This window comes from Epinephelus fuscoguttatus, linkage group LG8, assembly GCF_011397635.1.
Source record: "Epinephelus fuscoguttatus linkage group LG8, E.fuscoguttatus.final_Chr_v1".
NCBI lineage: Eukaryota > Metazoa > Chordata > Actinopteri > Perciformes > Serranidae > Epinephelus > Epinephelus fuscoguttatus.
This window is the reverse complement of record NC_064759.1, coordinates 8823637-8846051: the sequence shown is the minus strand read 5'-3', so window position 1 is coordinate 8846051 and position 22415 is coordinate 8823637. Positions and strand designations below refer to the sequence as shown.

Genomic DNA, 22415 nt, shown 5'->3' with positions numbered 1-22415 from the left:
TGCTCTTCTCTTCCTCTGTTCCTCTTCTTTGAAATGTTTGTCTTCATGTCACTTGATGTTTTGGAGCAGAGGTCGAGAAAAGCAGGTTGTCAAACAGAGTAATGACCTTTGACCATACATCGGAAATTTAACTTTTTTAATGAGTCAGTGTACCACCTTTATTTTTGTTTATAATCCAACAAAAAGACATAATCCTAAGAGGCAATATTTTTGTTTTTCTGATGTTTTCTCCTTTAAACGTGGATCTCAACCGCCAACGTTGATTAAAATGTTGCTATCACATATCATTTAAGTGTGCTCTGTTTGAGGAAGTGACAGTGCGTCCTCTCGTCACCTCTAACCTCACTGATGCAGACCGACCAGGACTTCCTTAGAAACTTTTCCTCTGAGCTGACTGGACTAAACACACATCAGACAAGGTCACAGGTTTCCAGGAGGCCCCTTCTGGCTGGTGACACAGTGTGGCCCCTGGATTATTATGTGCGGCATGTTTACAAGTACATTAGACTTTAGAAACAAGTGGTTGGATCATGAGTTTGAGTAAAAATCAAGTTCTAATAGCCACAAATATTGTTAAGCAGTATTGACTCTGAACTTAAGAGTTAGCATGATACTTTAGTCAAACCGGGACAACATTAAATGTGTGAATATTCTCTTTAGGTCAATAAAAATAACAAAATTCTGGAACTTTGAGATAACGCCTGTTTTCAGCCCACATCATTCTGTGAGATATTAACGCCTTTATCTTTGCCTCAGTTGCTCCATAAATGGGACATAACAACCTCTCTTCTTGTGAGAATGTTTTGATTTATGTGCAACTGGATGTTTTAAACACATCAGACATCATAACAAGTTTGTGAGAATGTGACCTAGCGAGGGAATGATGATTAATGATGAAACCAAAGGAACAGGTTTCACACATCCGTGTTAGCATCACTGCTGAAATGCTTGCAATTACAGGCAATTACTGTTTGTTTTATATGTAAAAAATAATGATAAGGAGGAGATCTGAGCGCGTTAAGTCTCTTTTTCTCCTGACATTTTAGACAAACTGAATAAATAGATAAAAGCATTTGGCTCAGATACACATTTAGTTTATTTCGTAGAGGAGATTTATCCATATACAGTCAAACCCTGTGTGGCTTTGGAGCTCTTATCTCCTTGACAACATTCCTGGTGTGTTTACTGTCTACTGTACAAATAAGGAGAAACAATAGAGATCAGTAGACGGCCTCCTCCTCATTATGGAACACACACAAAATCATTCAACCACTCATCGCAGACACTCAATAAAATAAGAACTTTGCCAAGATAAGAAAGCATATCTACTGATCCTGTTTACTAGGAAAGAAATAAAACGCTAACTAGCAGTAAACTTTACAATCTCATCAGGAACGTCCCTCAAGTCACATTAAAAGCTCTGTTGCACAAACATTAGCGTTTTCTTTGCTACAATCTGAAGAGCTTGAAAACTGACCAACACTATCAGGAAGGACAACAATTCCCTTAAATAAAGCATCATTAAAGTCAACAACAAAAAGCATCCTGTTTTAACAAAAATAAGAAAGCTACAATACTGGATGGCTCTCACTGCACAGTTTTTTTGTTTTCCATCTCAGGTTTGCAGCATGCATGGTAATTCAGTCCTCTGCTCGTCCATGCGTCCCCCCTGGACCCTCAGGAGCAGGGAGAAGAAGTCCTCATCGTCCATGGGACCAGGAGCCCTGCTGCGCTGATCCTCCAGTCTGCCCTGGGCCTGTGGGGGTGAAAGGTAAAAGGTCAAATTAATGCCAGAAATGATGTAAAAAAAAAAAGAAAAAAAAAAAAAGTAAATCATTTTCCACTTAAGTTAGCATGACATTGTGGTTTCGCAAGAGTCTGACATTTCCTTCAGACAAAAAATTGTTATGTCATGATAAAAGCATCTAAGCAAACTAGTTCAGTGCTTACTTGTGTCGTCAGAATCATGTTATACAGATCCTCTTTTGGCACAGGCACAGGAACTGGTGCAGGCGCAGGGGCAGGCGCAGGCCTCTTCACAAAAGAGAGCTGCTTTATGCTGCCTCTGAAACCTCTGGCTTTTATTTTTGCCGGTTGGGACTTTTCGAGCTGCGCCCTCTGGTCATCCAGCCGGCGAGCTTGAGCGGTGGCCACCAGCTCAAAGAACTCCTCTCTCTGCAGTGAAGTCATGGAGGAAAAGACCACTGAGGAGAAATGAGACAAAAGAGCTTTGATGGTTAGACAGCAGGAGACTTTAAGTGGTCAGTGGTCAAGGAAAGACATGGAAACATGCCGGTTGAAGAAGTTTCAAAACATTCTTGAGTCACTAAGTACGGGTCGTTTCATGTTCTTTCAGCTTGATCGACATGAGTCAGCATCATTACATGGAAAGAAATGCAACAGCTGCACCAGTTTCATCACGTAAACATTGATAAACAAAGTGCTTCTGAAGGGTGCTCCCACCTCTGTTGGCTGGCTTGGTGGTGTTGGGTTCAGAGTGGCACCTCCTCCTCCTCATCCCACTCTCCATCCTGAAGGAGCAGCGTTGGTCATTGAGCCGTCTCCCCTCCTGGAGGGTGCAGAGCAACTCGTAGAGTGCCTCCGGGAAGTCAGGGGTTAACCGGTGAGCCTGAGAAAACGAGGGTAGGTGGCAGAAAAAGTATGCAGGAGGGAGGAAAGGTTTCTCAGTGAGTGGCACAGACTGTTTGTTGGCACAGCAAAGACATTCACTTAACTCCTACGTACTCCCACAGGCTCTGTAACAAAATGGTACCTGCCGTTTTTTCCACCACAAGATTGTTTTCCTCACAGAGTACATGGTGGCTAAAGTCAAGAACATTTCAAACACATACTTTCAGCTACAATAGAGGTAATCTCAGGGCATGTGAAAAAGCCAAAGTAGTATACCAACAGTCCACAAACCTTTTTTGGATCCTCTTCTTGGTTTTCTGTCCCTTCAGGTTGTTGCTCAGAGGAAATTAACCTCTTTACATCCACTTGAGGATCACCTTGTGAAAGCTTTTCATTCTCTGTGTCACTGGGTGTCTCGGGTTTTTCATTAATCTCCATTACCTCATGTGTGTGCTCTTCTCTTTCACTATCACCTCTGTTTTGTCCATCATTCTCAGTTTTCTCTGCTTTGTCCTCTTCAGTCACAACAGCCTCTGCTATCTGATCATCCTCTGCGTTGGCTTGTTGTTTCTCCTTGTTCTGCTTCTCTAAACACATTTTACTCACTATATCTTCTTCATTCTCGTCCTCCCCTGTGTGTTCCTCTTCCTCTTTCCGACCCGACTCTCTGCTGCAGCTCTGTGCGGTGAGTGAACTGCTCTCTGCCCCTTTGTCAGCGACACTCTCGGTTATGTCTCCCTCTTCGGTGATGACAAGACTCTCCAGCAGCCCTTCTTCAGCCATTTCAACTTTGATCTCTGTGCAGTCCATTAATCCTACTGTCAATCCCTGGCAAGACGATGAGAAGAAACAGGGGTGAGGTCAAAGATCTTAGGTCAAAGGCTTTGAGGACCCCATTTCAACACTTGTATCTCTCATGTATCAACCCTAAAGTTACTTGGAATAGACATGACTGCTTGAGAGCAGCTGTGTATTTCTCTTGCGAGGAGATGTAGGAGAAACCAGTTTAACAGGTTGAAGCATGTTGACAGCAGATGTTTAAGTGGAAAATCCAAAAGTGAATCATATCGTGTGTGATAACAAAGGTGTGACAGCATGGTGAGAAGAGATAACAACTTCTGGTTGCTGATTTAACTGTTGAATATTAAGCCAAAACTTTTACTGTACTTCTTGTTATTTCCCTCCCAAAGTTGCCACACAATAACTAAAAAATTCAATGATTTCTTTCTTACCTTGATTTTTTTGTCCTTGTCTCTTCAAAGCATCATCTTTTGAAGTCACAGACGGAGCACAGCATTTTTTGGCTTGTCACTTGTCTTGTCAATATCTTTATGACGAAAAAAAACCCTGCTATGAAGAGTTTCACATGCTGACGTGACAAGCTCTCGCCCTTCTGTCTGCCTTGCTACCTTCTCTCTGTCGTCTGCTCTCTTCCTGTTCCTCTTACCACAGCCCACCCTTATTTATTCGGCCCGCATCTGACAGGCCGTGCTATTTTGACATATTGCCGTTAAAAGCAGAAGGAATCCCGGCCATGCATTTTGGTTTATAGTCCGTAGCAAAGCTTTCCATGATTTGAGATGAACTTAAAGCTGTCAAACTTGCTGTGCGCAGCTGCTGCTCATTTGATTATGACAGACCCAACTGCAACATGTTGAAACAGGCTGCACAGTTCTTCAGACACTGCTGTGGTTTTGGCACACATCCTGTTGACTTGCAGCTAAAACGAGAAGTAGAGTGAGACAAGTGAGAGAAGCCTGTCTAAGATAGATTATCACATTAAACCAGAGGAATTTTAAAAAGCAGCTTCTTTAATCTGAATCTGTCTAGTGATGCTTTTAAGTAGGGTGACAATAGAGCACATAATCTCCATTTTATTTAGATATATCTTATTTGTTATTTCCTGACACACAAGCGCGCAACCACACTTCTGCTTCCTGATAATGCAGGGGCTGCAGATGTTTTGTTGTTGTGGTTACATTTAACGCAGCTATGTTGCCCTTGTGTTGTCTCAGAACAACAGTGTCGATAACACGCCGTGGTGTGTTTACATGGCTTGTACCTTTATCTGTCAATCGCTAGGGGACCCTGCTTTGTGCGATGCCTCGGATCAGGCTCTGTAGTGTGTCTGTGAGCACAGTTGGGCAGCAGTCGTCGCCACTGTGCGTCGCTGAAGATGTTGCAGCAGCAGCCTCTGACGGGCAACGGGCCCTCCAACGGCCGGGGACTCGGCATGAGTGGCCACCCCGGGATGCATGCGCTGAACTCGGTTCACCAACCCTCGCAGCATCGGTCCGACGGAGGGGACTCGGGCCTCGAGGGCGCTGAAAACGGACATGAAACCCGCAGAGATATCGGCGACATACTGCAACAAATAATGACCATTACCGACCAAAGTTTGGACGAGGCACAAGCAAAGTTGGTGATAACTTTGATTTATTATATTTTTAACCTTACTGTCGCTGCAGCTGCTTTTTTTTTGTTTTGCCGCTTTGTTGACTCGCAGTGACAAAGTTTGCTGAACTTCCAGCTATTGTTTAGATTATTTACCCAGTAGTTAACTAATTAGCGCCAACAAAGTTGCTTTTGTTGTCACCTGTTCGGGTTCATGTGCTGTTATGGTAGCCAATGCTAATTGTGTCTTTGCTGTCATTTACAAACACATACGTCTTTTAGCAGCGGTGGTCTCAAACGTAGCCATTGTTAGCATGCTAGGCTAACTAGCTAGCGATACAATAGGTAGCTAACAGGTAGCGCTAATATAAACGTTTAGACTGTATTTTCGGCACACATTAACACCAAAGTGTGTCGTAAATAAATGAAAATACGACCGAACTTACTGGCTAACGTAACGTTACAGACAGCTTAACGTCAACAGTGAGCACTTGCCACCTTAGCACTTAGCTAGTCAGAAGCTATCAGTTGCTAAATTAGCCACGGGAAAGGTAGTTGTTCAGTCCCTTTTAATGTGTGTTTATGTTTTGGTGCATTTGCATATCGCCACTCTACCTGTGCTTAGCCTGTTATGCTAACGTTAGCTACAAGTCACGCTCTTCTCTCTATGCACAGGAAACATGCACTCAACTGTCACCGAATGAAACCTGCATTATTCAGCGTCCTGTGCGAGATCAAGGAAAAAACCGGTAACGTTATTTATCAGTGTTTTGATGTTGTCTCTGTCTGCTGTCATGCATTTAATGTGAGTTCTGATGTGCAGTGGGCTTATTGGAGCGTTATTAAAGTGTGTTGACAGGGAAGCCAATACAATTATAAACAAGTACACACACACACAGGAGGAATCTGACTCCAGCTGTCAGTAGCTCAGTATGTGCAGATAAATGTGATAAGATAGCCATTATGTAAATGCTTTTGTTATAAGAATAGACTCAAATGACAACAGCTGGACAAACAGATGCACAATGCCCACAGGGCAGCACAATACATGTCACAGGTTGCTGACTGTCTTTATAACTGTATGGTACAGGAGTTAAGCGTAGTTCAACTCCTTGCAACAGCTGATTTTACAAGAAAATAAGAGGGTAATGAAGAAGAAGAAGGAAGATATACTTGTTGTCATATGCACACAGGCCTGAAGTACTCACACATGCACAAACAGGACCTAAACATGCATTAAATGGAGAGATGTCAGAGTGAGGGGGCCTTGGGCAGGCTGTTGGGGCTTTGGTGCCGTACTCAGGGGCACCCTAGGCAAACTGGCATTTCTCCAGCTGCCAGTCCACACTCCATGCTTGGTCCGTACAAGGACTTGAGCTGGCAACCCTATACTTCCAAGACAAGTCCTTATTTACTGCGCTACTGCCACCCCCACCATTAATGCTGCTTGATATTTTTATTTATGCTGTAAAAGTTCATTTTATTTTAGCCTTCCTGTACAAAGAAAGTCATTTTTCATTTGCAGAAATGCTAAGAAATCCTGCAAAGACTTTATTGAAAGTTATGGTGACATTCTCTGCACTCAGCCCCTTCAAAGAAGATTTTCTGATGTGAGTGATAGATAAACATTACACAGAGTGACTGCAAACTGTGAGTATATGAGAATGATGCTCAAAACAAGATGATGGGATGAAGAGTGCATCAGTGTTTCTACTGACTAACCCTGCAAACTTGCAGGACAAAGTTAAACCAAAGTCAACTTTGACCCACCAGTTACACCAAAACAGGAAATGTGTGCATGAATTCAACAACTAAACAGGCTTCAACTGAAGTGAACAAGAGATGGTGGGAATATTCATAGGTCAGAAGTGTAATGTGACTGTGCCTTGACACATTTACAGTCTTCTGTTGACATATCACTCACAAAACTAACAGACATTTGTCTCATTGACAGGCCTGTCAATGAGGAACGCCCAGGAGGATGAGCCTCAGGATCCCCAGCTGGTGCGACTGGACAACATGCTGCTGGCGGAGGGCGTAGCGGGCCCGGAGAAGGGCGGCGGGGCTGCAGCTGCGGTGTCTGCTGCCACCAGCTCAGGAGGGATGTCACCTGACAGCTCGCTCGAGCACTCCGACTACAAAAGCAAGTTGAGCCAGATTCGCAGTATCTACCACACTGAGCTGGAGAAGTATGAGCAGGTACCGTGTCGCAACAGGAGATGAGCGCTGACATTGCCCGTACACGCTTGCTTGCATTAAAGCTGCTCGCCAGAAGCATAATCCAGTGGCATGTTAGGTCTAGAGTTCAGCCACATAACTTTGCTTTTCCGGAGAATACAATTCTGTCATTATGTTTCTGATATAAACATGCCAGGTATAAGCGTCATATCTCTGTATGAGAAGAGGCATTGTAAGATGAGAGTAACACACATACAACCTACACCAAAGCCTGATTGTGTGCTGTTATTCAAAACACTTAAATCTATTGTGAAATCCACTATTGTAATTACATCCATCAGCAACATACAATACATTCTTCTTGCAACATGAATTAAAATCTTCTAATTGTTTAAGCTGTCCGTTGGGCATGCTGCATATGTATATGTGAGGCAACCACTCTACAGTGAAGCTGTGTAGAGCTAAGCTGCTTTATGGAGCTTTCAAATTACCAGCAGGACATGTCCTTATGCTAAGACCTTTTGTAATTATGCTTATACATGCCTACTGACAAGAACAGTAATTATAAGCTGAGACATTTACTTCCCTACAAAATGCCATGTCACAAAAATTTAGAACAGGTTTCAATAGATCACATCTAACCAACATGAAATAATACACCTAGCTTCATTTTTTTGCGCATTTATGTCTTTCACTGTCCGTCGTGTAATGCACCCCCCACCCAGGCATGCACTGAGTTCACCACCCACGTGATGAACCTGCTGAGGGAGCAGTCGCGTACACGGCCCGTGACTCCGCGGGAGATTGAGCGAATGGTGGGCATTATCCACCGCAAGTTCAGCACGATCCAGACCCAGCTGAAGCAGAGCACTTGTGAGGCAGTCATGATCCTGAGGTCCCGCTTCCTCGATGCCAGGTACGCACATGTGATTATTGTTTTTAAGGGAATACTGCACTGATAATCTACTGAAGCACTTAAGCACTGAACCCTGTAGGCTTGCACTGTGGCTCTGAGAAGGCTGCACCATGCCTCTTTTAGGTGAACAGTAACTGCAGTCAGCAACAACAACAGCAACAGCTATTATTGTTTAAAATTGTGAGTAAGAGTCACTGCAAAATAATACAATACTAATAAAACAGACAAATGTATCAAAATGTTTATTTTTAAAACACAACACATTTCCCAATTTGACAATGTTTTTGTTTTAACCAGAAGTTAAGAGTGAAACATAATTGCTCTGGGCTAATAGCAGTAATATGCCCCTGTATAAAATTAATTTCATGTCAATTTGCACCTTTTTATGCACATTTCCAGGAAAAATTGATAAACTTTTGATAGGACGTTCTACCGACATTAGGGCTGGGTATTGGAAAACAGAATTGTCTAGGTTCTATCCGCTTTTGAAAAGCTTTGTCGAAAACTATGTCAGATTTCGGTGCTTAACATCTGAGACAGCGCGTGTGTCACGCCACTTCTTTCTTTTCATGTTGGTTTTCATGATGACAGGTAAGAGCAGCCACGCAGCATGTGTGAGCAGCGCTGCTCAGGCTCGCTCAGTTTCACCTCATAGAGATTCGGCCTGTCTCCTTTTTTCCTGTGTGTCGCGCGTGATTATAATAATCGTCAATCAAATTCTGTTTTTGCAGCCAATCTTTGCCGCTGTTATGTTATCTAGCCAACATAATTTGACCGACAAATCACCACGAAAGCTTTGATACGTGCCATCTGTTCTTCTATTGCATAGAAGTGAAGTAAACAAGACCTACCTGAAGCAATGTCAGAAACGTTTCAACATGTGATCTAAAATATGGCTCTACTTTGTTGAAATAGCTGCTCACAGAGTGAAATTCAACCAAGATGGCTGAATTACTAATTTGGCTGTGAGGCTTTAATTCAGCCAAAGTGTGCACAAAACGATCGCTGTGGTTTTAGTATTGGATTTAAGGTATACCCAGCCCTAACCAGTAACAGGTTCTGTTAACATAGCAGCCATTTAGACCTGTATATGTGAGTGTATAGAACGGGTGTGGGACCACTGACCACACCTTAGGCCATGACTGATGATCGTGTGGAAATGTAATAACAAAGAAAAGATGGAAAAAAATCACAGCAGGTTTTTCACCATACTTTCCCTGTGTTTGTGTCTTCTCAGGCGCAAAAGGCGCAACTTCAGCAAACAGGCCACAGAGGTCCTGAATGAGTATTTCTACTCCCACCTGTCCAACCCTTACCCCAGCGAAGAAGCCAAAGAGGAACTCGCCAAACAGTGTGGAATCACTGTCTCTCAGGTAAACCACTGACTGTAGTTTCACAATAACATCTAAGAATGACACTGTGTTTCTTAAGCTGTGTAATGGAGTTTTAGTCATAGTGGACATATAAAGTAGCAGGATTTCTGTTCTCAATCTTAAAGACACGTAATTCATCAATAACAGCTTGCTTAAGTATTTCTGTGTGTTTGATCTGCTGCTCAGGGTGGATCAATTACTCTCCAAAAAAGAGTGTATACTGAGGCTGGCATTGTTGTTTTCCTGACAGGTCTCCAACTGGTTTGGCAACAAGAGAATCCGCTACAAGAAAAACATTGGCAAGTTCCAAGAGGAGGCCAACCTTTATGCCATGAAGACAGCCTTAGGGGGCAGACAGGGCGACGATTCCCCGCACACTCCCAACTCCACAGGTAACAAAAGACAAGGATAGCTACAGTGTGAAACTGCTCGCCTCGAGGCACTTCCACCCCTTTCTGCCTGTTTACCAGTTTGTCCCTGTCCACAACTTGTCAATTATATGGCTGAACCTGAACACAATGTGTAACCCGAGGCTAAGGAAACTAAAATGTTGGAACAAAGACGATTTTGCAATCAGGACAGTAATACCAGTTTTGGTGTGTGTCTGAACTGGTCTGCAGCACAATTATCCTCATAATTAACTCACCCTTAGTAACTTGTAATTATCTTTCCCTCTGTAACTTGCCTGCTGTGTAGCTGCGAGCCTCACCTTTCTTGCAACAGCTTAGTTTGCTATTGATTTGGATTAGCTGGGCAGCTCGTGTGTGAATCATAAAGTGAAAGCTGAAGCAGTGAATCACTGTGGGCAGGTTGCTAATTGAGGCTTTAATATAGAGCATTATTTCTCATGTTTTTGCAAGTTATGAGTCTTTGTTCCCTTTTGAAAGACATCCTGACTCTTAACATTTAACGGCAATGTAAGAACTAGAAATATCTATATGTAAAACAGGGTTGTTATTATTATTAGTGCATACTGAGGTTGCTCTCTTGTCTTGTCTTTCTTTAGGGTCTGGGTCCTTCTCTCTGTCTGGATCAGCTGACCTGTTCCTCGGGGTTCCACCTGTGAATGGCGAGCACTCTGCTTACCAAATGGGAGTGCAGGTACTTCACATCACTCATGAAGCAGTTACAAACACTTGAATAATAACGCTGGTGACTTTGTGGATTTTTCTGTCAACAAATCACATGAACAAGTGATACATCTTATTCCTCTGTGTCACAGAGCTCCATTATTGTCCTAAAACTGTTAAGAATACATCCCTGGATGACATGTTCCTTCATAATGATGAACATACGCCACAGAGATGAAAACACTGTTGGTTTTGATCTGTCCATGAGATTTGTTGACAATAAGAAAAATATAGAGTAACTCCAGCCTTTAAGGGACATTGATTGTTTATGATATCTAGGATTTCAGTTGTTATTTATCAACAGCTCTCATGGTAGATAATTTACATTAGCACCAACTAGGGCTGCATCTGACTTATTGTCAATTAATCATTTGGTCTATTAAAAAAAAAAAAAAAAAAAAAAAGTGAAAATGTCTGTCAGTTAGTTTTCTGGAGCTGAAGGTGACATTATCAGATGTCTTGTTTTGTCTGACCGGCAGTCAAAAATCCCCAAATACTTAGTTTGCTGTTATATAGAGTGGTGCAGGAATGAGTCCTAAAACAAGAGTTAGCATGTTTGAACTTCTGGTTCCCTCGTCTTGAAGTCAGTGGGTTTTTTGAATGAGATTTGGGTGCCTGAAATAAGATTTGTGTTTAACATGAGCGTAAGATATTTTCACATTTTGTTGCACAACATAAAATATGACAGTAAATACCCCACTTGTTAATTTTGTAGCTTTGATGTGTCTTAGAAAAGGTGGCTGCCAACATATTGGCCAATTAGCTCGATTATTATTCCAAGCGTACGAACATTCTTGTGAGCCACAATAGATTATTCTGTTAGTTGTCCAACAAGACTCTCTGACATATCGACCACCCCAGAAACCACCGATGAAAGTGCAGAGAGGGAGGCTAATGCATGTAGCCATGCTACAACTGCTGACTTAGCAGCTAGGCAGAGAACATGAGCATAAGATATTTTCAGGTTTTGTTGTACAACATAAAAAACGTCAGTAAATACCCCACTCATTAATTTTGTAGCTTTTATGTGTCATAGAAAAGGTGGCTGCTCATGAGCTGTTGAATGAGAATACAGAGCGTCATCACACTGAACGTGGCTTTGCAGCCTTGTGGTGGTGATGATGACGTTGAAGTAACGCGACAGTGGTGTCGTTTGTTTATAGCCTTACTTCTGGCAATTTTTTACTGTTCAAAAATCATGAATGTGTCCATTAGTGAAGAGTATAATACTGAACATAATGTGTAAGTATTGTAAACTTATTTTCTGCAATAATCCAATGAAAAAAATCCCATTGACTTTTTGTCAAGGGAATCATGATAGGCTAACTTAATGGACGTTCACATAAAAAAACATCATCCCAGCAACTCTATAAGAGAAGGAAGAGCATCAGATCCACACGTTTGAGAAGCTGGAACCGTCAAATAATACATTTATTTAATATTAATAATACATTTTATTTAAAAAGACGCCTTTCAAAACACCCAAGGTCACCGTAAAGAGCATAAAATAGCATACAGAGCAAGATACATGAGTTGGCAAACATGTTGCTGTGATAATGTATGGAGGTAGGGAGGTCCAGAGCCTGGGGCAGTGCAGCTGAAAGCCCTGGCACCCATTATGCTGAGGCGTGAGGTGGGAATAGTCAGGAGACCAGCAGAGGAAGGGAGCAATCACACAGGGATGAAAGGCTAGAAATGCAACGGCAGTAAAACCATTGTTTTTGTTTTTTGATACTGCGCATCTGACCGACGTTCAAGTGTCTTTTTAGACGCGCGTTTTTCAGGCGTCTTTTTAGACGTGCATGTTTGTAGATGCTTCTTTTTAGACGGTGAAAAGTTAAAAAATTTTCAACTAGCGCCAGACGCCAGTAGCTAGCGCGCATTGAATAAGCGCTTCCAGCGTTTCAAGCGTCCACGCCTCTGGCGTCTCATTTCTGTGTGATCGCACCCGAAGAGTGATGGGAGTGGGGAGGTGTACTACTCAGAGAGATAGGTCGGGGCTGGGTTGTGGAGGTGTTGAAGGTGAGCAGAAGGATTTTGTGGTCAATTCGGTACTGAGCAGAGAGCCAGTGTAGTTGGATGAGGATGGGGGTGATGTGGGTGGATGATTTGGTGCGGGTGATGATCCGGGCAGCTGAGTTTTGAATGAATGTTCGGCACTTTTGCTTGAAACTTGGAGAGAGTTGAAACCTGCTTGTCACAGTCAACATGATCATCTCATGTTAGAAGATTTTTTTTTGTAAAATTGCTTTGTGCAAGTCTGTCATCAAACACTGAACAGGTGGCTGGTGAGCAGCTGACTACCACACCCAGCTCTCAGGTCTTGGATGTCAGTGTTTTCCAATAAGCTTCTAAAAGCACCAACAAAGAGAAGTTGCTGTCAGCTGCACTGCTTTGAAATGTAACATAACTTTAACAAAACCGAAGTGTTTATCGTGATGGATTATCTATCTCAGATTAGTTTCAAGCCTTCCTGAATGTATTTCCTGTGACAGCAGCTACTCAGGAAACATCTTGAGATTGTTTAGAACAGTTTGCAGTACTGTTAAGTGTGCGCCTTTGTTGGTCAATCTAATAAAAAAAAACAACTGATGTGCTGAAAAATGACATTCTGACAGAAGTACAAAGCAGACTTAAGTCACGTGTTGTCCACTAACTATTTGTTTCTTTGTTTTTCTTTCGATTCCTTAGGCTAACGGGAACTGGCAGGGTCGAAACTCGCCCCCGTCCGGCGCCTCGCCCCACACCGACCACTCGGAAAACTCTGACTGAGCCCACTGGCACAGAACGACAGCGACGGAAAGATTGACGACGGAAAAGACAGAAAGAATGATATCACACTTCCCACTTGGCTGCAGTTGTTTTTGTACGTTGTTTGTTTGGTTTGGTTATTTTAAAATGTACATTTTTTTTTCTTTTCTAACCGCTCAGCGTGGGTCATTATTATGTTTGTATGATCCGCTGAGTGCACGGATGGAAGAGTGAAAATGCGTGTGTGTGTCGTGTGCATGCAGGTGTGGTTTTATTATCATGGTTGTAGGGTTTGTTTTCCACTACTTTTGACATGTTACTGAGGTGTGTGTTTGTGGTTGGGAAGGGGCGGGTGGGGACAGCATTATCATTGTTTTAGCACACTATATCATTATTATTAATATTAATGCTGTTTTATTATTAGCGCTATAACTATTTTCAATTTCACAGCTCAGAAAGAGAGAATGCATTTAGTGAATGAGAGGACAATAGAGAAAAATCCAAAGATTTTGTGTGTTTGTTTCTCTGTTTTGTTTGTTTTGTTGTTTTTTTTTCTACCGGGCTTATGTGTCCCTGTAAAGTGAATGAGGCGTGTGTGAGTCCATATCAGTGGTTTGAATGAGTATATCAACAGTGCTGTCTTTTTTCTGTACAGTGAAACACCTGTATTCTCTCTACCTCTTTTACAATAAAGACTCTCTGTATTCACAACCAGATGGTGATCGATCCAGGTTTGTGCTGAGTGAAGAGGTCAGAAGGCTTGAAGTATAAAACGAGGCAGTATTAAAAGGCTAGTTCACTCAAATTACAAAAGATACCAAACATTACCTCACAAATGTATTCAGCCACGCAAATGGTTTGTTTTATTTGCCCAGTTTTTGACATGTTTGTGTCTCTTTCCCATCAATGCAACAGACGTAAAAGGAATTTGATTTATTGCCTGGGTCTTCAACAAGGGATTCGCGACCCCTGTGTGGTCCTCAGAGTGCCTGCAGGGGTGCTGTCAAATTGTTAATTTACAGTGCACAACAGTAATGATAGGCTGACTGTTAACCATGATTCATTGTATTATCCAGTGTATTGGTGCAAGGTTGAACTATCAACTGGGGAAAGCAGGAAACTGCACAAAAAATTAAAGGGACAGCTCACCCCCAAATCAAAAATACATAGTTCCTCTTACCTGTGCGGCTACCAATAAGTCTAGATTGTTTTGATGTGAGTTGCTGAGTGTTGGTGATTTCAGATGCGCTAACAAGACAGCTCTGTCAAGGAGGATGCCATTCATCTTTACATCTCGTGCTGTCACAAGTGGAGGCCTCTGAGTAGCTTCTTTCTGCGCAGTGATACAACTGGTGGGTGATGTTTGGTAGAAAGAAAATAGTTCCTACATGAACCAGCTCACAACAAGGTATGTAGATTATCTTGAGTAACCAGGTTATAATTTCTGGAAAGAGACATTGCTGTTAATTGCTTCAAGATGATATTGTATGTATGTATGTTTTTCAGGACTTTGAGCACCACAAGCTGAGTGCCATGTAGTTCCATTATACTGGAGAGGAGGCAGACATCTCTACGGCTGATATCTCCAACACACCAGAATCATCTAGACTGATAAATAGCACTGCAGGTATGAGGAAGAATATGTATTTTTGATTTTGGGGTGAACTGTCCCTTTAAGGTTTGAGTTGTATGTTTATTTAAAATGTGTTGGAGAATTTGCACCACTTCTAGCAGAATATCAGCCAAGGCAGACTCTGCATAATAACCTTGTCTTGCTCTGTCTGATGCAGCTGTTCTGAGTCAAAATCAAGTATCGCATTAAATTCAACATGTAGTTTATATTGTGCTGACATGGTGTGTATTCCCAAATGTATCAACTTTTTATTACATAAGTTTATTTGACGAGGTCAGTGATAACAGACAGAAAGAACTGAATGAGCCACAGTATGTCTAATAGGTACATTTTCATGTGTTGTCCCTGGACAGGTGTTCATCCTAAAGATAGGATAAAACGACTTTAGATACAATTCATACACACAACATACTAAATATGCACAGAGCCCCAGACATCACAAAGCAGTTAGCTACAGTTCAAATATAATAATCAAGAAAAAAAGTTTTCATGTGGAGCTGGAGACTTTTAATAGTACCAAGGTTTCTACAGAAAATAGACCGCCTCCTTCTCCAAACTGAAGATGAGATGTTGTGGTGTGGCGTGTGGACCTAAACACAGTGGGATTCATGAGCCTCAGCTATAATGCAATCAAGGCTATTAATTAATCTACATCTGTGAAGGAGCCCTGAGGGCCCTCCGACCCAAACCACTTGTTCAAAAAAGCTGCCACGTGTGTGTCGCCACTGTCTCTCTGCTTTCCCACGGTCGCCTGGCAACATCAAAGGGTTTCCCCGAGCAAATGTCGAACAACTGTGGCGCTAAACGGCGCGCCAGCACGAGACTGCTGCCCAAATGGCACGCGTGGTCTATTGTGACACGGAGGTGTGAATGCAGAATGGTAACCACTGCTGCTCCTTCACCCTGCGGACTGACTAACAAATGCGAAGGCGTCAAAAGTGTGAATGGCGAAGTGTCAGCACTCACCCTAAGTGAGCGCGCAGTTCATAGAAGGGGGGGGGGGGTGATGTTGGTGAGCCACATCTGAGCCACATCTCATCAGTGATGTTGACGAAAGAATACACAAGGCTATCATTTCTCAGTTGGGTACCAGAAACGCCATCATGGACAGAAGTTGTCACAGGTTGTGGAGCATTAGTAAACCAGCTGAACAGATGGATAGAAATGCAAACTCATCCAGTGACTCGCACCTCACGGCGCACACGCTCTCAGAGGCGCAGCTTCACTGACTTTACTGCATCCAAGTGGTTTCATTGTCCAACCCTGAAACATTTTAGGCAACTGATCTCACAGGATAACTCTAAACAAATCCATCTGGAATACATTAGGGGATATAAATACAGTGAAAGTACAAAAACTTCCCGATATACGCGCACTACAGTGCGGTGAAAAACTATAATTATTAATTTTAATGTTGTGAATTCGTCCTCCATGTACAGTTCTTGTAAAGGTTTGTAAATTATTTTCCCCCTCTTGGTGTGCTTGTTTTTGTAATGCAAAAAACAATGCTCACATTCTTATGAATCACTGGCGTATGGGGAGGCGAGGCTGCCAATTACAAGGTACTTGCTTTTTCATGTTAAACAATACTGATTTCATTCCAAATAAAACAAATCTTGACTTAAGTTTTTTAGATTTTAAGGAATCATCTCAAATTCTGTATGTTCCGTGGTTTTACGCATGGCTTTACGCACGGTTTTACGCGTAATATGTAAGGTTTTATGCCATCTTGTCTTTTTATTTCTTTCTTTTTTTCTTGTATTTTAAGCACAAGCTCGTTTGTTGTATAATTGTTAGATGAAGACATTAGATCATTAAATTGTCAGAGTTTAAAGTAGCGTGAATTTAAAAAAAAAAAAAAAAAAATCAGCAGCCGAGAAGAGGGGTTGGGGGTTGCTGGGGGAGGTGGGGTTGTAAAGTTTGGTCGGGTGGTGGGAGGGGTCTGAGGGACCGGCTGGGAGAAAGTAAAAGAAGCAGCCTGGGACAAAAACTTCATTACCTGATCAGTTGCAGACTGTGACGGAACATCGCTCATCTTTTACAACTGGATACGGACAGACCGCACTGGACCACTGGCTACAATGAGAGTGTTACAGGAAACAGAGGATGCAACAAACAATAGAAAGGTAAAAAAAAAAAAAAAAAATCTTAATATATGTTTACAAATTGTTTTTATGTAGACTATAGACAATGACTGTTACTTTGATACTTAAATAAAATAAATAAAGCGGTTGAAACACTGACCTATAAGCTGGGAAGAAAACGCTTTAATCATTTCTAATTGAATTAAATTGAGTCAGCCGCTACTTTTTATTTGGTTTATCCCCACAATGTTTTTTTTTCTTCTTCTAGTTAATAAAATCTCAGGTGGAGAAACGCCGCAGGGAGAGGATGAACCGCAGCCTGGAGCGTCTGAGGACCATGCTGCAGGAACCTCAGCCACCGGTAAGCTAAATAAATGAATAAACTAAAACCCTGTAAACTAAAATTATAAATACAAATGTTTTAAATTCTTCCACCATTTACTGTCCATGTTCAGATTTCTGAATTGATTATGTTTCCCACTTTTTGTGCTAAAAGCAAATTCACACTTTTCCACGTTAAGCCACGTTAGCTGATTTAATTAAAAAAAATCAGTCTTAAATTTCTTTAATTCTTAGTTAACATCTCAAACACTATGTTTTCTGTAATTTTACGCATGGCTGTTTACACACGGTTATGCGCGTAATATGTAAGCGTTTATTCCCTTGTTTCTTTTTTGTTTTTTCTTATTTAAGCCAACATACTCCATTAACTCATACTGGTGTTTCCATGCAGGGCGGGACTCAGCACAGGGTGGAGAAAGCTGAGATACTCGAGCACACAGTCCTCTTCCTGCAGAACACCGCCAGAGGAGACAAGACGAGAGCTGGAGGTGGTGTCATTGGTGGTGGGGGTGGTGGTGGACGAGGAGGCAAGAAACACTCTTTCCAGGACGGCTTCTCCACCTGCCTGCAGAAAGCTACTCAGTTCCTGGGACCTGAGGGGAAAGGCCTGTGGCTCGGAGCAGCCCTGAATGCGTCTTTTGCTGCTCGCCTTTCCCGTCCAGACTCTGATTCTGCAGGCGCCCAAAGAAGAACTGAAGCCCGTTCCTGCAGCTCTCTGCCACACACAAAGTCCATTCTTCGGATGCTGAAGCAAAGGTCCAAGCAAAGACTGCATACACGAGCGTTAAATGCGCATCCATACCGGCTTCCAGCCCAGCAGGTGTCCCCCCAACAGGCTCAGAGATACAGTCAGGTTGAGGTCAGGGTGGAGAGCGGAGCGAGCAAACAGAGCCCGTCTCAGAGTTGCCCGATCAACCAGACTTTGTGGAGGCCTTGGCCCTGATCACCAGACAGTGGCCTCCTGAAACTGAACTTTTTAAAGACTCTAACATTTGATTAATATTCAATGATGCCAACTGTGCTGTTCCTGAATGAATATTTGCATTGCATTGTGAACAACGACCTCTGGTCCTCTGATAACTCCTAACAGTTTTGGTATTCAAACTCAAAGTCTGTAAATAATGTAAAAAAAAAAAAAAAAAAAAGTCATTTGCATGTGCTGTATGTGTGATAGGGTTGTCTCACGACTCACGACTCGCAGTCAGTGGGGCAGCCATCTCTTCTGCCTGCAGGCGCAGGGACTCTCCCAGACTGGGACACACTGCTGCTGTGCTAAACAGCGAGTTCAGAGGTGAGTATAATGGAGCTGAAGAGTTTCTGTCCTCCTTCACATTCTGCTAAACTCCTCTGCTACATCTGCTGCCATGATTCAAGTCACTGAAGTGGATAATGATTGAGTGTCCATCCATCACATTTCCAGGTGTGGGACCTGAGGGTTCGAGGCTGGGAGAGCCCCATGCAGCCCCTCACAGTCACCTGAGTGCCGTGATGTCTGCGGGCATTCATGACACCTGTGTGTCTGTGAACATCTTGTATTCCGTATATCTTGTCTATTTTGCACACTAATTTATTCTGGATGTCTCCCTATGGCGAGAACTATTCTCTTTTTTATAATAAAAACTTTTCTTAAAACGTAAAAGCATGGTGTCACTTGATTATTTTGGATGCAGGCTGCAGGCCTTTTGTTTGTGCTGACGTTGACAGCTCTCTTTAGTTGGAGTCAGAGGTGTGAAGCATGGCCTCCTGCAGAGCTGCATCCTCCAGGTGTGAAGTCTGACCACGAGGAGAAAGAGTTTAGCAGCAGTTCTCACTTCAAAGACATCAAAGATAGCCCCGTTCACACATCATTCACTCAGTCTGATGACTCAATATCAAACCAGTAATAAAGGGGAAAAAGTTAATATAGCCCAGAGCAGCCTGTGAGACAGATGTACCTAAAATAAAATAAATAAAAACAAATTAAATTATACAACTATAAAACAGATTTACTTGCAGCACAACTCTGGCACAGTGTGCTTCAATCTATTTTGATCTTGAAGAAGTCAAACATGTTCTGCTCCTAAAAATGCAATTATTTGTTTTGTCATTTCTTATATAACTGCATTGATTATAGTATATTGACGATGTTACTGCAGAGTCCCTTTCAAACTTAAGCTACAGCACTAAAATCCACAGCTTTTACAAGTGGATTAATTTGTCGAGGCTTTCCACAGCCTGCGTTTCTGTCAGGTACGACTACACGTCAAAAACAAACATTTAAAAAATGAAAATGATCTGAAACCCTCTCAGATCATGTCCACGTTTGTTTTCATAGTAGTTAGTATTGACTCTGTCACTGACATCGCCCCCAGCTGTTCACAGCCCATTTGTTTTCTGCGCGTGTCCGGTGTAAATTCACAGGAAACAAAACGTGTCTTAACACCTCCTGCAGCCCTTTGAAGATCAGCCACACTCAGAGGACAGTTGTCTCATTATTGCCGTCTGATTTCTGAGATGTTTCCTCTGGAAAAAAAAACCCCAAAAACAATATTTGTACTGTTCGAAAACAATATAAAAACGCCACATCTTATTAGCCAGAAATCTCATGTATATTTAGTTAGTTACCAAGAATGAATGGAGCAGGAGTCCAGCAGTCATGTTAATGATGTTTTTGACTTAATCATTGGGCCATATGGTTAATTCCAGTTATCAATAATCACACATTCGCCTTTATTTATGGAAGTTTGTCTCCTTGGTTAAGCTGAACATAAATGTTGACACAAATCCAAACTAGAGAGGAAATAGCATCAGCTCCTTCAGTAAAATAACGTCGTGTTTAACAAAAAGTCAATACTTAGAATAAAATGTGACTGTTATTATTGTTTTTTTTATTATATTTTTAACGTATTGATCACCAACAGCAGTTCCTACAGTTAAGCGTGTTGCATTACTTTGTATCACTCAGGTGAGACAGCATGTGAGACAGTTTTCTGTCTCTTTCTCGTGGGAAAAGCAGAGCTCAGCGCCCATTTGCACTTTTATTATCTGTTAGTATTAGTACACCATTAAAAGAAGTGTGTGGAGGACTGCGAGCTTTCAGGTTCCCACAGACAGTCTGGTCACTGAAATGCAAATTACGCACCGAGTTGCTCCGTCATGTTACTGCTTTTACACATATTTGTCAGCTGAGTTGATTCTGAGCACTGACTTGGTAAATGTGTCCTGACGATAGGCCTCCATCAGCCTACATCTACTCGTTGTAATGTGACAGTGTTGTGGTTTATTGTGAGCACAGATTACTGCTGTTTATATCCATCCACCAAGTTAACTGTGATACATTTATTTGGTACCCGGATGTCAAATAGTCTCTGACTAAATTATTAAGGCAACAGATTGTATTGGCGTGTATGGTCGTCTTATCATTGGATCATCGTTGTGATTTATTGCGAAGATATGTAGTTTGTCTGGGACATGTGTATCATGTCTTTCCAAATGAAGGCCTTGGCACGTGTCGAAAACGTCACAGCTGATAAATTAGCAGGTTACAAAAACACAGTCATCTTAACTCAGCTCAACGAGTATTTTACTTTTTATTTTCACTGGGCTGACGAGTTAGAGTGCAGAAATGTGTACATGTATGTATATATGAAGAACATGCAGTCTGTTACAGTTGTTACCGTGTTTTTAATTCATTCATTCTGTTGTTAAGCTTTACTCAGCTGGCGCGTTTAAATTAGGTGTGAAGTGGTCTCGTGCTGCTGAAGCTGCGCGTGTCTGTCTCTAAGAGTTTAATGAGTTTCAGAGTTTAGTGAATAAGAAAGAGACACGATTTGTTCCCGTAGTCGATGTGTGGAATACATCTAAGACAGGAGTCTACTTAAGTAAATGATCTGACTTATTCCATCACTGCGAAACGACCTGCTTACATCAGCGATGCGCACCAAGATCAGCTGTCATAATGTTGCAAGGAGAAAGATGGAAACGTCCACGTTCTCCTCCCAAATAACAATAAATATATATATAACCAAATGGCCTTCCGTCGACACAGAAACGTGCAGACAAATGTTGAATAAGTGTGACTGTGGGAGAGTGTCCCTCAGTTCTTTCTCATCGTGGGAACGTGGAGCAGGAGGCTTCATTCTCACTTTATTACCTGTTAAAACTGATACTTCATTCACAAAGTGTGCTTGGAGGAGAGGTGGCTCTCAGGTTCCCACAAGCACGCAGGGCACTCAGAACAATCGTTGCAGGGTGTAACAAAAGTAAATAAAATACTAAGTATCGTTTTTTAGTTCGAGTACTAACCACATTGTTTGGAGGAGCCGCGCGTAAAAGGATAGACTTTACGCGCGTCGCGGTTACAGTAACACTGGACAAAATATGATGCACTTCAAAACAGAAAGTAAACGAATTTTCGGTAGATGCTTCGAGAGATGACACAACAACTTAGATAAAAAAAAAATCTACTGAGTTTGGGAGATGGCAAATCGTCAGTAATTTTGGTAAATGTGGGAGTAGCTCCTTCAACTCTTTCTCATGGGAAAATTACGCAGGGAGCTGCAGTCACACTTTATTACCTGTTAGAATCGATACATCATAACAAAGCGTGTTTGGGGGGAGTAGTTGATTTCGGGTTCCCAAGCGTTGCCTCTCAGAATGTCATGGTGAAATTTGCCACTATTTGGTTTTAAAGCAATTGATTCACATGTATTTGCAAAGCCGTGCGTAAAATTAGCTTTTACGCACGGCTGACACGTAGCTGACACATAGGTGCTGTCACCAGCAGATTCTGCAGGTCTTCGGTATATTAATAAACATGTTTTGACTAGAAGAACATATATTTAACCTTGGGTTGTAGTTCTTGACTTTGTTTTGTTTTTCATTCATACCCAAAGAGACGAACAATTTCAGATCGGCGCATAGAATAATGGATTTTACGCACGTTGTAACAGTTACCCTCGTTGCATATTTAATAGAATTTCTGGGAACCTCGATCATCAGTGA

The 22415-nt window shown here is 42.0% G+C and overlaps 3 protein-coding genes across 5 annotated transcripts; 2 read left to right on the top strand and 1 right to left on the bottom strand.

The window, feature by feature from the left end:
• Nucleotides 1-1078: 1078 nt before the first annotated feature.
• On the bottom strand, nucleotides 1079-4302 carry LOC125892757 (G-protein-signaling modulator 2). Its single transcript, XM_049582960.1, has 5 exons — nucleotides 3864-4302; nucleotides 2923-3459; nucleotides 2464-2629; nucleotides 1951-2204; nucleotides 1079-1756 (listed from the first exon to the last, which is right to left on the bottom strand). Exons 2-5 carry the CDS (start codon nucleotides 3439-3441, stop codon nucleotides 1616-1618), a joined length of 1080 nt encoding a protein of 359 aa, XP_049438917.1. The 5' UTR covers nucleotides 3442-3459; nucleotides 3864-4302; the 3' UTR covers nucleotides 1079-1615.
• Nucleotides 4303-4472: 170 nt separating this feature from the next.
• pbx2 (pre-B-cell leukemia homeobox 2) lies at nucleotides 4473-14219 on the top strand. 2 transcript variants are annotated; one of them, XR_007449780.1, is made up of 9 exons: nucleotides 4473-5049; nucleotides 5701-5774; nucleotides 6980-7224; nucleotides 7929-8119; nucleotides 9357-9492; nucleotides 9743-9884; nucleotides 10499-10593; nucleotides 13314-13488; nucleotides 14089-14219. XR_007449780.1 is itself a non-coding variant. In XM_049582959.1 (8 exons), the coding sequence occupies exons 1-8, from the start codon at nucleotides 4808-4810 to the stop codon at nucleotides 13392-13394; spliced, it is 1206 nt and encodes a 401-aa protein (XP_049438916.1). In that variant the 5' UTR covers nucleotides 4473-4807; the 3' UTR covers nucleotides 13395-14087. The 2 variants fall into 2 exon arrangements, 1 of the variants encoding a protein (XP_049438916.1); XM_049582959.1 differs by lacking the exon at nucleotides 14089-14219 and having other exon boundaries at nucleotides 13314-14087.
• A 2797-nt stretch (nucleotides 14220-17016) lies between these two features.
• On the top strand, nucleotides 17017-19029 carry LOC125892758 (transcription factor HES-7.1-A-like). Of its 2 annotated transcripts, XR_007449781.1 has the most exons (4): nucleotides 17017-17132; nucleotides 17359-17451; nucleotides 17824-18723; nucleotides 18853-19029. XR_007449781.1 is itself a non-coding variant. In XM_049582962.1 (3 exons), the coding sequence occupies exons 1-3, from the start codon at nucleotides 17088-17090 to the stop codon at nucleotides 18373-18375; spliced, it is 690 nt and encodes a 229-aa protein (XP_049438919.1). In that variant the 5' UTR covers nucleotides 17017-17087; the 3' UTR covers nucleotides 18376-19029. The 2 variants fall into 2 exon arrangements, 1 of the variants encoding a protein (XP_049438919.1); XM_049582962.1 differs by having other exon boundaries at nucleotides 17824-19029.
• The last annotated feature ends 3386 nt before the right edge of the window (nucleotides 19030-22415 follow it).